Source organism: Ammospiza caudacuta, chromosome 1, assembly GCF_027887145.1.
Source record: "Ammospiza caudacuta isolate bAmmCau1 chromosome 1, bAmmCau1.pri, whole genome shotgun sequence".
In the NCBI taxonomy this organism is placed as follows: Eukaryota; Metazoa; Chordata; class Aves; order Passeriformes; family Passerellidae; genus Ammospiza; species Ammospiza caudacuta.
Window position 1 is genome coordinate 34,947,129 of NC_080593.1, and position 15,701 is coordinate 34,962,829.

The window sequence follows — 15,701 nt, forward strand, 5'->3', positions numbered from 1 at the left end:
CACTGGACTCTCAAAACTGCCACCATGCAACGATGTTTGATTGCTTAACACCAGAGGTTCAAAGGTGGGAAGCTTCAGTGGAGTCACAGTGAGGAAATCAGAGTAAGTCCACATAAACAGACTGCTTCCCAAACAAGCTGTCATTAACAAATCTGTTCTACTACGCTACCTACCCACAAGGTAGAAAGCAACAAAAGGGTATCCAAAAAGGGTATCCAGAAAGGAAGACTTTCATGATCCTGACAAGAAATGGCAGGAAAAGATAAATAAAAAGAAAAAAAAAAAAAAAGGGCAAAAAGTCAGGTCTACTACAATAGCAACAAAATAATGTTTGTTTAGAAAGGATGGGCTACCAGCCCAACATTTAACAAATCCTAGGACTCCAAAAAGGATGGCTTTAGAACTGAGCTTTAAAAAAAGGCTACAATATTCTGGAAGAACAGGAAGAGGATATGACATATCTGAGAAGGAGATTGCTTACTTACTAGAAATGCTTCAGCACCCACATTCAGTAACAGAACCATGCTTTTGGACTAAGCACTCAGTGCTCAGTATCCTGAGCAGGAAAGCTAAGCAAAAGAATTCAGCTCTCAGATATGTAAAGCTCTGCTTCAAAATGAAAATATAGAAGGAAGTTATCCACACCTAGATCATTAATGTAGCTCTTAAGGAATGTGATCTACACAAAATGAGTTAAAAATCAGCAGTTTGACAGGTCAGCTGCAAGGAGGGAAATTCAAAAGAGGTACTGAGGTAGCTTGAAAAGACAGCTACAATAACCCATAGAATTGATCTGGTATCAGGATGTATTTAGTAATATAAACAAGAAAGGTTTTCAGGATAACTTAGATAATGACTTTATAGGCAATGAACTAAGAATACTTAAAACATCCTTTAAGAGCTCTGAACCTCATCAAGTACATGCCTCAAGCAGACTGTCTGAACAGCCCCAAGCATTCAACCTCAAAGTGAGTAAGGAGAAAGAGAGTAGCCTGTATAGCTGCTCTAGAATTAGACATGTGTCTGCCCAGCAAGAAAAAACATGGTTTATTTTCAGGCAGGTAACTCTGCAGCTTATGAGACCCCAACCAAGACCTCATTTTAGAAAGCAGACTCCTTTGTTTTTCACAACCTCCTTTTCTCCCTTGCTTCAATTCCAGACTTTTTCATCTTTACTCCTTGCTATAATCTGCTTCTTTATTTTCTCAGGCAGCTTCTGAATTTATCCGGTTAATACAGAGGCCTGAATAACACAAGTACATTATACCCTATTATGCCTATGTTCAATGTCCTGTTCCTAAGCCACACCTGTTCTACAGAGCACCAAAATTAAATAAATTAGAACAATCAGTATTCACAAGAAAAGAAGGCTTTGAGACTTCACAGGACGAAGTGGTTCAGTGGTTCCAGGAGAGAAGAGCAGCAGCCATGAGAAATGCTCCAATCGACCACTCACCTGTGGAGCAACAGGAGGAGAGACGAGAACAGAACGAACAGTCAGAAGGTGAGCAGCAGGTGAGCACAGACACCAGATGGAGACTTTTTAAACTTTGGGTTTTTAAGCAGTGACAGAACAGTAGGCAATTTCAGATTTCCCTACAAAGCCTCAATCGGGCACCCACCAACTCCACCTCATGTAACACCTTTCTAGATGGGTACATTCTCTGCAAAGGCTAAATGACTTTGGGGCACCAAGCACCACAGTCTGGGGTCTGTGTGTACATACAGCAGAATGCTCTGCTGAGCATAATTCCTTATCAAAATCCAAACACTGCTGGAGCAGAGTTTCCTCCATGTAGGACTTATAATCCCTTCCTTTAAACCACCAGCCAGAGCTTGGCAGGTAAGCAGAAGTGTCAGGTGATGAGAGGAGTGAATAGCAGTACAGAACAGAAGAAAGTGTAAAGGTCCAACTTTGCTCCACAGTCAACACTGATAAGAAAAAAAAATAATTCCAAGTCTGGATTTGTATGATGTTTTTTCAATCATAAAAGAATGAACAATCCCTCACAAGTGTCTTCCCAAAATAGAGATACTGGAAGGTTTGGGTTTTTCATTCCTACCTCCGCAATTTACTATCTTGTATCGATTTCCCAAAACAGAACTAGTATGTGGGGTCTTCCCAACCTCCTCTCTTCAGTTCTCTCTTCTTCTCCCAACTACCTGCAGCTCTGCAGGCTTCTGAAAGAAACAATAACCTGGTCTTCAATTACAATTAATATTTTTAAATTACATGCAGAAAGATCAGCATAAATTGTTCCTAATTATCGACATAGCAAGACTAATGGCGTACAATGAGTGCATAATAAATTTTAAATTATTACACCACGCAAGCTGACAATACTTTCTAGAGAGCTGTATACTCAATTCTGTCCTATGCTTCTAGTCACACAACACCACAGAGATTATGAGCAAATACTAACAGGCTTTCAATATGTATGCACACCTGCTACTACAGAACAAGCAATTGCAAAACTGTGTGTTTGGGCTCAATCTTGCATTCATGAGGTATCAAGTGTTTTTAGTAGCCACTTACACCATTGTGGGCAAAACTCCAATCCTTTCCATTTTTAAGGGGTTGAGCTTTGTGGGGCAGAGCAAAGGGATTTGGTTTCCAAATGCAGATGTTATGGCTCCCATACAGGCAGGGTCAGAGAAAAGGCATTCCCTCACTTCCAGAATGTTTGATGGTAGTAAGCAATCCTGTGTGACTGGAACACTGTGCCATTAGCAGGAACAGAAGGGTTCACTAACTGCACACCCACTGCATTTCTGAGGTCAGTGGGATCAAGTAGAAATAGGGTGACAATGCTACAGGAACTACACTTCCCATACAAAAAAGAAACAAAGAAAGAAGTCAGGCCACCACTGAGAAAAAAATGCAGTTATCCATTAATCCAATGCATCTCCAGAACATTCAACAAGTTTATAAATGCATGCCATTTTTGTTATATTTGTTTCAATATTTGAAAGGCATTTGAGGCCATATAAACAATTCATATAGCAAGATACAGCAAGAGCAGACATAGAACCTCTTGCCCATCTCTTTCACAATGATTTCTAACTCAGAGTTATGAAAATGGCTGCAGAAATAAAATTCTTCACGTAAAGACTGCTCAAAGGCTTTTTTTTTTTTAATTTCATTAAAATCCAACCACTTAATATTAAAACACAAGAGTGCAACCAAAAATATCCACAGAAAGTAGCAGCAACAAATTCTTTTACCCCATCCTGTGCATTCAACTATTGTTACATACCTGAACAAGCTCTTGGTATTTACCCTGGCTCTGGAAGCAGGTTGAGCAAGCCACTAAAAGTCCCTGGCATATAACTGTGTCCCAGCTCACAGCATCCAACACAGACTATCTCTTCACTCAATCTGGTCTAAAGAGAGCCCTGGGTGACTGCCCCATGGTAACTGTCAGCAAAGATGAAGTATTTGTTTTGTTCTGATGGCAGGCTCTTCACAGTCACAAAAAAAAAAAAATTTAAAATTTAAAAAAAAAAAAATCTGCCAGGAATAAAGGGCTTGTTCTGGATACATGAAATGAGAACACTAGGCACAGGTAATTAAATCTCTAGATAGGTCTCCTAAGAGAGAGACCAAAGTCTAGAAGCCCTGTCGAGAATGGCTGCTGAAGACAAAACAGATAAAACATGAGAACTGATATAGCTATAGTGTCAGCATTTCTCATCTATAAGAGTATTTAGTCAATTTATGAGATTTTTCAAGATAAAAAGAAAATACTGTTATTACCAATGCCAAGAGTCCTACAGCACAACTAGAAAACCTCTCTCAAGAACAGCAAGTGCTCACAACAAGCCCAGGAAAATGAAGACTCCCTAGAGAAGTGCTGCAAAATCAAAGTACATACAAAAAACTCTATGTAACATTATCTTCCCACCCTCCTCACTCACCTTGCCTCATGGAGCATAGAGCACTTATAACTACAGTAAGGATCACAGTCTTCCTAGTTCCTCCCTGGAAGGATCTGCAGCCATGGATTTTATTTTAAACACATTTAAGCTTTCCTTTTCCCTCCAAATATCACAGTAGTTACAAGCAATTTTTAGTGAATTTGTTACTGTCAGCTGCCTGGTCCATGCTGCCACATCCATGGCACTCTGCATTTGATGAATAACCCCCAGCCTGGGCACACAGAGCAGCATACTTCTGAGTATCTCCCCCTCTCTGTGCTGCCACTGCTGTGGAAATTTTTCACTCCCCTTCCACAAATCCATCTTCTTCACATTAACATACTTATTAAGTGAGCAGGAAGCTCTTGCAATATGGCCCAAAACAATTTATTAGAAAGAGCGGTTATTTGGGGTTTTCCTTAGTGGTTTTTCACACATCTTTCTCCATAATCTACTCTATGCAAAAGAAAAAATAAAAAAGTTCAGACAACAAAAGCTCAATTCCTCAGGAGAAAGAGGAACCCTCTGCAGATACCCCCAGAGCTTAACAGGATAAACAGAAAAGCTCCCTGGTCCCAAACTGAAATAAAGATGAGTATATGCACGATTCACTGTTACTTTCTGCATCAGAATTGAGATCTTAACAACTCTCACACCACCCAGTTAACCCAGTATAACCATCAGGTAGCAGACTCTCCTCAACTTCACAGCAAGTTATAGAAGCTGCAACACCTCTCCAAAATATTGCTACAAAATCAGGTAGACTTCAAGGGCTTCCCTGTAAGTTTGTCATCAGATTTACTTGTGTCAATGTCAGTTCTTTGATCTGGAAACAAAGGAACCAAGGGTAGGCTTCAGTAATCTGTTATGCAGCTTTCACCTGCCAGCAGGCAAACATCTGAAGTCTACATTTAAATGAATTTAGAGGTCACTTCCACAGCACTGATACACACACTCTGATGAACATACACAGCAGGATTACATCACAATAAATGACTGACATAATTAAATAGCATTGTTTTTGACACTGAATGCCCCTAAGGGGCTGAGTTAACATTCATGTAACTCATAGCAGAGAAACTGGATCTCTTGCATTTTAAATGTACCACCTCCCTGTTTCTGGGTTATGGCTTCTATTGGGGTAATTCTCAAAAAGTAAGATACTGACTACATTACACACTGCTGGAGAAACAGGTGATGCTCCTTTCCAAATCATACTGGGGTATTTAGAGGTTCAAATTTTATTTACGGAGTATTTATTATCTGTCAAAATATGATGAGAAAAAAAAATATTAATTTCCACAAGGAACTGAGACACTTGTAGCTTACTCAAGGTTTACAAAGTACCTGGGGCAGGTATCTCAGAAGTGTCCAAATATTCTCTAAAACTATAAAAAGATTTTGTAGGGCCAGCTTCAGCAATGCCTGTATTTAAAAATGAAATTGCTCAGGTTTTCACATTAAAAAAATCTTAATAAATAAGATGGCATTAATTAGCACACGGTGAAATCTTTCTCAAAATCAAAAGAAATGTTTCAAAATTCATCCACAATCAAGTTCTAATCTCTTTGTACATAAAGAACTGACCAACTTGGCTCCAAAATCTCATTCAATTTCTCCCTTAAACTGGTAAATTTCTTCTTCTGTGTCTACTCCGTCCTTTGTAACACAAAATGGAATATTAAAAAGATACAACTAACACCTGTAGTTAAGTCAGTTCAGTCTTTAATGAAGTATAGTGTCTAAAATGAAACTGCACAGTAGCAATACACTCCATCCTGTGCACTTAGGAGAGACACAACAAGTGCGGTGTCATCAGCATCTCTGGTGAAAAAATCCATTCCCCTTGTTTATCACAGCACAAAGTTAAGAAGAAGCCTTGTAAGAATTCATGGAACACAAATATTAATAGCCAAGAAAATAATCATTAAACCATAAATTGGAATATTTCTTCTATTCTACAGCTCTGAATATTGGTCCATCATCTCGTAACTAAAGCATAATGAACTGTATGTACTCTCCCAGAGCATTTCTAAAAGTCTCAAGATGGAATTAGGCACTGGGTAACAGGAATTGGTTGTTTAATTTTTAATGTGAAGTTATTCACTGAGACAGTCCTTTAAAACCAAGGACCCTTCATTGTTAAACACAGCTGATTCATCAAATCAATTCTCTAATTGTCGCCATTTCAAATTAACACTAAAATCTTTGTCTCTGCCTTTCTCAAAGTGTACAGAGCAGCTATTTTCTTAGATGGTTATCATCCAAATTTTGAATAACTGGTGCTTCCTACAGATAAAATTAATTCTCAGTGAAAAACAGCTTATTCAAGAAAAATAATTATAAATAAGGAAAAAATACCAGATTCAGGAGCGATATAAAATGCATACTGCAAGCAGCAGGCTTGTGGTACTTCCTTCTTCTGCATTAAAGTATTCTGCAGCTTGACACAAAATACTTCTGATTACTTGTTTACATTTGCATTATATTCTAGAAGAGGAAGGAAGGGTAGGTAATACTGTCTCAGACTGAACAGATGTTTCTTCATCTTCCGGCATCGCCCCTTCCTCAAATAATTTTTTACTATACTATTATTATATTTTTCTACAATTTCATATTCCTCAAGAAATGAAGTGAACAAAATATAATTTGACTGCCAGACACCTGATTATTTTACAGTTCTCATAAGAACTGGAGATTAGCTATGAAAACATCCTCTCAAAGCCTGAAGTGCAGACATGATAATCACTAAAATTTCATCACAAAGGTAAATATGTCCTATACAAGAGAAGTGTAATGCCACTGCTACAAGTTACCTGATGTTTCTTCAGGTTTTCATTTTCCAGCTCTTTTGTAAACCTGCTGACATACAAGAAGAACAATCCCTGCCAGTCATATGGATACAGCACTGCAATGGGCCTCACCCAAAGCTACTCCAGCAAGCAGAGGAAAAAGGAAAGATCCCTATCAGCTTTATGTGAGACCTTCAATCTTAAAAATGAAAAATCAGTTTGCAGCATGTTCACAGATGTTTGCTTTCAGTCCTTCCTTCCCAGAAAATATATGACTCAGGCTTTACACCATCAAACACTTTATATCTTATCCTCCATGTACTTGAATACCTCAGAGCAAGAAAAAATGTCATGTCACAAAAGTATGAAAAAAAAATGTTTTATTCTAATTTTAATGACAATTCCATTTTCCTCCATACAATTAATATGTTCTAGAATTTGTTATAAGAGTCACATTTACATTTTATCACAACCTATACTCAAGCCTAAAGAGCAAAAGAAGCCATACTTCTAAATGCAAAGTTAACCAAAAACCTGCTCTGCTCAAGATCACATGTGAGGGCAAACAGTGCTCATTAGATCTTTTAGTGAAAAAAGGACTTTATTTGATAGAAACGCCTTCCTGAGACAGAAGGCCCTTCCTCACCATACCAACTTGCAAAGCAAATAACCAACATCCTTGGAAAACAGATCCTTCCACTTTTCTGTGAAATGCATTTTAAATAAGAAAAATCTACAGTTACAGAAGTACTGGGCAGAGGATGAACTTTAGCTAAATGTAGCCATAAATTGCTTTCCATGAACAACAATTAGTACTCCTGCTGAGGCAAACACACATATTTGTTTGTTTATTTTGCAAGGACGCACATTCATGCACATTAGTGGCACATAAGTATGGCTCTGTCCTCTGATCTCGAGATGCTGATGAGAGCACTCCAGGTACCTACCTGCCACACCACTCCTGGTGTGAAAAGCCTGAGGTTAAGATCCACCACCTTTTCAAAACAGCCAGCCTCAACTCCAAATGTTAAATTACACACTGAGCAAATGCTAAGAGAAAGTTACATGATGGCAGCCACTTAAACTACATTCACACTCTCGTGAAGAGAACACACCCTGTCATACAGACTTAGGTTTTCCAGGCCTTGCATAGATGCTGGTGTGTAGCCCCTCATCCTCATCTTTAGCAACATACAACAGTTGCATCTTTGTATGCTTGTTTTACACAACATGTGGTCAGATCCAATATAGAAGCTGCCACCTCTGTCAGACTGCACTTCATCCAGGCCTGGGCAACACAGCAGTGGGGAGCAAAGCCCACATTTTAGCAACACCAAATGACATTTGAGCATGTGCTCACAGCCAGCACATCATCCAATATCTGTAACTATCAAGGTGAGGACACCACACTGTTATTAGCATGCCTGAGAAAACATTGAAAGTGACAACTTTAAGAAAGCTACATGCATTCAGCCAATGGTTAATCCAACCACTTGAGCTCTTTGCTGGGGAATCTGGCCCCTTGATTGCATAATATTAAGACCTGAAGTAACTGAAGGCAGGAGATGTCAAAGCAACCACCAAACATGGAAATTCATAAGACTCTTTCTCTCTCCATATGACCTGAACTTTCCAGATGGGTAGTATTTTATATGCAAGGTTTCGGTCTGTCTTCTGCAATTATTCTTTTATGGAGGAAGTTTTATTTTTCCTGCTAATCCCACCACTTACAAAAGCAGCTGCCTCTACTCCCACAGCAAGTACTGTTCTGTTGCATGACCCATCCTAGTATTTGGGAATCAGTCAAGCTTGATGAGAAGCTCCTAGTTCCAACAGCAATACTATAAAAATATTCCACTGAAAGCTGTTCAGCACTGGGACTTCTTGCAAGCCTATAATGAAATGTTCAGCAACACTTGATCACCTTTTTTTGTGCAATTACTGTATAAGCAGATGGTCTCTTTTTTCTCCCTTCAAATTGTAGTAGTTTCAGTGAAATACAATCCAAAAACTCTACTTCTAGGTAAGAGTCTAGTCTTCAGATTTATGTTTTGTCTCTCTTTCTACCCACTCTTTTACCTCTTCTAGCCCACCACCACATGTTTGGACACTGATTTCATTTGCATCTATTTCCTCAATCCTTGATGAGCCTCAGGAGAAGCAGGATTGCTCATATCAGCCAAAGAGCTACACAGGTACATACACCACGTCAGCACTTACCATGAACCAAGTGACCACACAGTGCCTCACACAAACAGCAACCTCACCTGATTTTAAAGTATTTTACTACAAATACCATGCAAAAATTAAAATAAATGTTGTCAAAATCTGATTATGAGATTCAGTTTAAATATCGGTCCTTCAGCCTCAGAGTAAACTTCATCTTAGCAACTAAGGAGCTACCTGACTCCACTCTAAAGAGTGCAGTTCAACTGCAAATAGACTGAGGGAGAAACAAACTGGGGGAAATTCTACGAACAGCTCAAATTCCCCAGAAGGCTAAAGTATATTTTCAGAAACACTCAGTGGAAGCAGTTGTGCTGGTCCCAACATCACAGCTGAAGATACTATGCAACTGCAGAAATACAACAAAGTTTGCCAAGTTGTCACAGCTGAGTATTTGGCAGTTCAAAATTGGTGGGTCTTTTTGTTCCTCCCTTGACATTACTCAGGGGAGTTGAGTCCATTCCATTTGACAGTCTGAATCTGGCTAATTGTAGTAAATTTGGCCTTTTTCTCATGGACTAGAGATGTCAGAGAAGTCAACCAAGCTACCTGCAAGGGGTCAGAGCAGAGAAAACCGAGAGGGGCAGGGAGACAGCCTAGCAAGGCAGGCCAAAAGCCCCCCTTCTCAGCACACTTGTAGAGAAGGTAACGGCACTTCAGGTTGCTTGGACAACGTGCTGGTAGAAAAAGCTGACAGAGAGGCATTTACAAATCAGCAGTTTTAAATCAACATCCATTTCCAGCTGTGAGCCACAGAAAATGTGAGTACACTGCTTAGTAGCATTGCTACGGACTGCAGAACAGTCTCATTGCAGAGGACACCAGTAGGGCCTCGCCTGCCTTATGAATGACCCCAGAGCAGTGTTTCCGAGTGAGCCCAGTTCTTCACAAGTCTTTGGTCTATAAATGCAAAACCCAAAAAGAAGCTGATGTGTTGATGCACACCCAGCACCACCTTGGAGTTGAATACTTCATCCAATGGCCACAACTCTCCCAGATGATATGCACTGATACTTCTCCAAGTAACAGGGAACTTCTTACTTGGTCACTATGATGTAGGTGGAAAAAACCCCCAGACTATACCACTGTATACTGAATTATTTCATTAAAATATGATTATTTATTAGTTTCATTAGCAAAGAAAGCAGCTGCAGAGTTGCTCAGAAATGCCTCCAGAATGCCACAACGTTTCACAGAATGACAGAACCGGTAAGGCTGGAAGGGACCAGCTGGAAGGGACAGTGGGTCATCTTAAGGAGGGTCATCCTAGAGCACATAGCACAGGATTGCACCCATTTGCTTCTTGAGTATCTCCAGTGAGGCAGACTCCACTATCACTCTGGGCAACTTGTTCCAGTGAGTAGGCTCCCACATGACAGGCTCCTCATGTTCAGGTGAGAATTCCTGTGCATCACCTTCATCCCATTGTCTCTTTTCCTATTTCCTTATGCTAAGCTGAGTTTTTTTTTTTTCCAAAGGCTGACCAAAAAACCCCAAAATCCCTTGATTAAGTGTTTGCTCCCACTTTTCAGATACACAGTACAGCTCTGTGAAACAAGCACATTCCTACCAGCGCTCCACTGATGATGTGAAGGATTAACCCATCCCGTGAGAGGTGGCAGAGCAGCAGCACCGCAGCAGCCAGACCACCTAGAGCCTGTGCCATACACGCCTCCCCACACACAGCTGTTTGCAGCATCAAGTTTGTTATCTGTGCTGAAACACCGTCTGCCCAGCAATCACCCACTTCAGTTTAAACTAATAACGCAATATAAGTCAATCAAGTTTTCTTTATTCGTGCAGCACATGCTGAATGTCCAAAGCAATCTATTTTTACGCTATTTTTACGTTGCATGTTACTCTTTACTCCATGTGCCAAAAAATACAGTCCGTTTTTATAGCAACATATTTCAGTGCACATTTCTAGGCCTGTATGATGGCAAAAGCTGGACACTGTTTTCATCACACATTTGCATCATCTGAAAAAGTAATTCCAACAGAAGCTCCTATTCAGACAATTAGTCCTATATTTCTCAGTTGCTTTCAGAAAGGTTAATCACCTTTTGGCTGAGCACTTATCTGGTGGGTTTTCATAGATGATCATCCTTTAGGCTGTGGCAGGAGTTCCTTGCACACACCAAACCAGAGTTGAGCCTTCACATAAGAATTTCGGTATCACTGGCTCAACTCCCTCCTGATTTCCCCAGCATCTCATACAGGTAACGTAACATTGCCACATCTTGTATTCACAAACAGGTGAAGTTCAACTTGCTATCATGAAGAGGTGAAACATTAAAAATTAAGCATGAGCAACTTTTTGTCATATCCCAGAAGTTTGTACTCAAATCAGCTGCTTCTGTGACACTGTGCGCAGAGCCTTAGATGTGTGTCCTGGAAGCCTTGGCAAATGACACACTCTATTAAATGTGGGCTTGTTCAATCGATAACACTCTAACTTTGAGAAAAGGTAAAAGTAATGAATACTGGCTGTAGCACTAAATATATAATTATTTAAAATTACGGTATTTCAACATAAAGTTCCGTTCTGTGCAAAGAAGTCTCAGAACTGCTGATCAGGACTCAAACAGAAACGCACACACCATGTGGGCAGAGCTGTATCTTCTCTGACACCCTGTGGGCTGTGGCACCTAAGGGCTGATAATCCACTCAAGGGACGTGTAAGACAACTTATGAACTTTCATGTTGGGGAACTGTTTCCCATAAGCTTTTCTGGTGTAATGTGATGCACGGTATAGGAAAAGCTAAGAATTTGAGATTAAAAAAACCCAGCAGTATCACAATGGTATACCTGCACCATGTCAAGTAATAAATTACACGGTTTTGCGGTATGTGGTTTTGTTACCTCACACCAGGCATCGTGATAATTATGAGAACCACACCTTTCATCCTGCTGACCTATAACGCTACATTAATGTAACGTTACACTCGCAATTAAAGCTTGAGTGCTTTTTTTCAGGTATTCAGGCAGGCTTATTAAAACTTCAATAAACTGAAATGCATGCTAGCTTCGACGTTTTGTAGCAGTACTACTTCTTCATGCTTCTAGCAAAACACTTAGTCTCTAGGTACTTAAAACTTCTGTATTTTTTCTCCTAGTTTTAAAATTTAGTCTGCATCAAAGTAGTACCTTTTTTTGATAGCTTAAGCGCTGTATTTTACCAACAAAAAAAGAAAGTCGGGACGATGCAGATGGGAAGGAGGCAGCGCAGCCGCCGAGGCAGCACACCTGCCGAGGCGGGAAGGTGCGGGGAGGCGGCAGTGCCGCGCCCGGCTGCGGACGAGATGCTGCTGCCGGCGGCCCCTGCACTCCAGCACGCCTGAGGCGCGGCCGGGCGCGGGCAGGCCGGTCCCGCCGGAGCGGGGAGAGGGAAAGTTGGCGCCCGCGGCCGGCCGGAGCCGCGCCGCCCCCTCCTCCCCTGGGCGCCGCCCGCACCGCCGAGGGGCGGCCCCGGCGCCCCTGCGCACGCTCCCGCCCGCCGCCCATGAGGCGCCCGCGCCGGGAAGGCACTGACGAGTCATCGCCCCGCCGCGTCCCCGCCCCCGCGGCCCTGGCGGGACGGGCGGCGGAGGGGAGCGCGGGGCGGCGGCCGCGGGGGTAGCCCGCAGGTGATGCTCCGGCGCGGCCGGGCCTGGGCTCTGCGGCTCGGGGCGGCGGGTCCCGGCCGGCGCGGCCGCCTTCTCCTGCCGCCCGCCCGGCCCCGGGGGCTGCGCCGGCCCCGCCGCCGGGCGCTCCCTCCACGCCCACCGCGCCGCCGGCCCTGGGCTCCCGCACGCCGGTGGCTCCGCCGAGAGGCTCCTCCCGCGCTGCGGCGGCCGGAGCGCGACCCGTGCTCGCCGCCACACCTAGCAACAGCGCTGACAGGACGCAGTGGCGGCGGCGGGAGGAGGAGGAGGAGGAGGAAGCGGAATGGCTGCCGCGGCGGCGGCTCCCTCCCTCCCCGGAGCCCTGACAGCCAGCGCCGGGGCGGAAGCAGCAGGCGGCGTGCTGTGCCCGTCCTCCTCCTCCCTCCTCCTCCACCGCCGCCGCCTCCTCCTCCGGGCTCCTGCGCTCCCTCCTGCCAATGCAAACTAACTCCCCCTCGCCAGGGCCGGCGGGCTGCACGCCTCCCCCGCACCCACCCATGCCGCCGCGCCGCACGCCGCCGCCTCCCCGAAGAGCGCTCCACGTCGCCCGCAGGACCCGCTCCTGCCACTCCACGCCCGCCGACCCTCCTCCCCCGGCGGCCGCCGCGCCCCGGCTCCCGCTGCACCTTGTGCCCCCCACCCCGCCCCGCGCCGCCGCCGCCGCACACGCGGCCCCCGCGCACTCCGCCCGCCCTGCCCTGCCCCAGCCGCGGCCCCGCGGGCACTCACCGATGTGGTTGTCCTCGATGTGCTCGATGAGCTCTGCCAGGGTTGGGAAGTGGAGCCCGCAGCCTCCGAACCTGCAGGCGTTGGAGAAGAAGGAGGCGGCGGCGATGCCTGTCATGGTGTTACATCGAGATCGCCCTGCGGTGCCTGCTCTGCCAGGGCCGGCGGCGGCAGGGCGGGGAGAGGCGGGGGCAGGGGGGGAACGGGACGGAGAGAGAGAGAGATGGGGAGCGAGAGAGAGGGTGGGGGTGGGGAGGAGGAGGAGGAGGTGGCGGCGGCGGCAGCAGCAGCAGCGTCGGGAGCGGCGGAGGGGAGGGACGGGCTGGGTGGGGGGAGATGAGGCAGCCGCAGCTGGGAGGAGGGACCAGCGCGGCTCTGTAACAGCTGTGCTGCCCCGGCGGCGGCCGCCGGCGGCGGGAGGAGCAGGGCACCCGCGCCGCCCTCCGCCGCTGGGGGACACCGCGCCGCCTCGTCCGGCCCCGCGCGGGGCTGGGGCACCGGGGACAACTTTCCCCCTGAACCTCTCGGAGGCAGCGGCGGGGCTGGGGTCTGCTCCCGCGGCCGGCGGGGCGAGGGGAGATGCTCCGGGGCAGTTGCTGGGGCCGGGAAGGTGGCGCCCGCCCCGCAGGGCTCACCCAGCCGCCGCCCGGGACTTGGCTCCTAACGCGGCCGTCACCTCCACCCGCCCGGGGCGGGGAGCAACCAGCCCTCGCCGAGGTCGCTAAGCTGATGGGCGGTCCATCCTTGCCCAAGGGGGGCCGAGGCCGCCGAGCGCAACCTCCACCTGCTCGGCAACGAGCCGCAGGCCCCGGGCACCTGCTCGAGGTACCGCGGTGCCCCCGGCCCCGGAGCCGCTGGTCACAGATCCCCGTGCCAGACCCGTCCCGTCCCGCTGAGGCGGGTCACGGGTGTCAGACTGCGGCCCTGGGAGGAAAAGTTACACAGGAGTCGGACACACATCGCTCCCAAATCCTATTTTGACTCTGTCTCCAGAAAGCTATTCAGCAGAGAGGCTGACTGATTAATTGATTTTAATGAAGGTCTCCCTAGGCTCAAATTCGCAGACAGCTTTATTTAAAATTAAAAGGAAAAAAAAAAAAAAAACCAGATCGCTTGTCAGAAAGGCTCTCCTTCCCCCCTCCCCCCCTTCTTCTGTTTTATATTAATCTTTTTTCTATAATTACAAGATTGTGCAACATTGTTAATAGTTTTGAGCAAAAGTGGTGCTAAAAAAAGCCTCAGAATCTGCATGAGACTCTGAATTGCATGGACACAAGTGGTTCCACTGATCCTGCTGACAGTTCCAAGCTGTTATCTCTGTAGAATCAAGCATGTGCTCAAGAATAAGCCTAGCCCTTGCATATCTTGTTACCTGTATTGCAGGTAAGGATGTTCCCAGCGTTGCTGTGGGAGCCAAAGAGTAGCAAATCCTAAAAATGCAGTAGAATGGTTAGTGAATGATAAAATGAGTGTTAGTTCCTATTTCCTTAAGGGACAAAAATTCTTGGAGCTAATTCCTGGTATCCTGCATATCAGAGAACTCATCATTTGTGTTGAGAAAACAAGCTTTAGCTTGCAGTTTATTTTAGTCATTTTCTTACGTGTTCACTTTAATATTTTTCTGATGTTTTGCCCTCGTCCACTTCTATTTTTCTGCATGTATAACCCACTCAGTTTACATCAAAACAAACAAAGCAAAGACAAAGCCTTTCCAGAAAAATACAATGTGGAGAGATGCCTTCTCTTACTTCAACACTCCACCCAGGCTGGAGTTTGTAAATAGAATTTTCATAGCCATGAGATGCTGAAACACAGAACTGTTGCACTTTAAAAAAGAATAGTAGCATGGACACATGATAGTCCACAGTATGTTTTCCAGGTTCACTGTGGTCAGTGTATAGGGTAGAAGGTTGGAAAACTGCTGCTTTGAGGCATATTATGGAAATGAATAATTCTTTTGAATAATACAGAAGCACATCTGTTATTTGGTCCAGCTGTTTCAAGCCTAGCTACTTCACATTTTACTATTTTTCTAATTTCTCCACTATCTTTCTGGTGTTACCAAAAGAATTTGCTCACGGTGAGTTGACGAAGTGAAGGAGGAGTTGTTCCTATCTAAGATGATCATTCTGGAAACTCATGCCACACAAGCTGCTGTCATGAATAATACCACAAATTCAGGTTTGTGGAAGTGCCCTTGTAACCAAGACATAAACAAACAAATGAGTGTGGAAGAGGAGTGAAAAGGGAAGATAAGCATCTTCCCCAGTAAATTGCAAGTTTAGAGACTAATTGTAGAACCAAACACCTAGGCCTTTTAAATGTACAAGTAAACGTTGTCTTGGTGTCATTTACCAGCATAATTCAAATAGAAATTTTCTAAGGCAGTAAATC

The 15,701-nt window shown here is 44.8% G+C and overlaps 1 protein-coding gene across 1 annotated transcript in view; it reads right to left on the reverse strand.

The window, feature by feature from the left end:
* JAZF1 (JAZF zinc finger 1) overlaps nt 1-13,497 on the reverse strand; it is a 185,296-nt gene extending 171,799 nt beyond the window's left edge. The window contains exon 1 of the mRNA XM_058812465.1: nt 13,311-13,497. Coding sequence (XP_058668448.1) covers nt 13,311-13,425 — 115 coding nt within the window. The 5' untranslated portion in view covers nt 13,426-13,497. The remainder of the gene's footprint in view (nt 1-13,310) is intronic.
* Nucleotides 13,498-15,701: the final 2,204 nt, after the last annotated feature.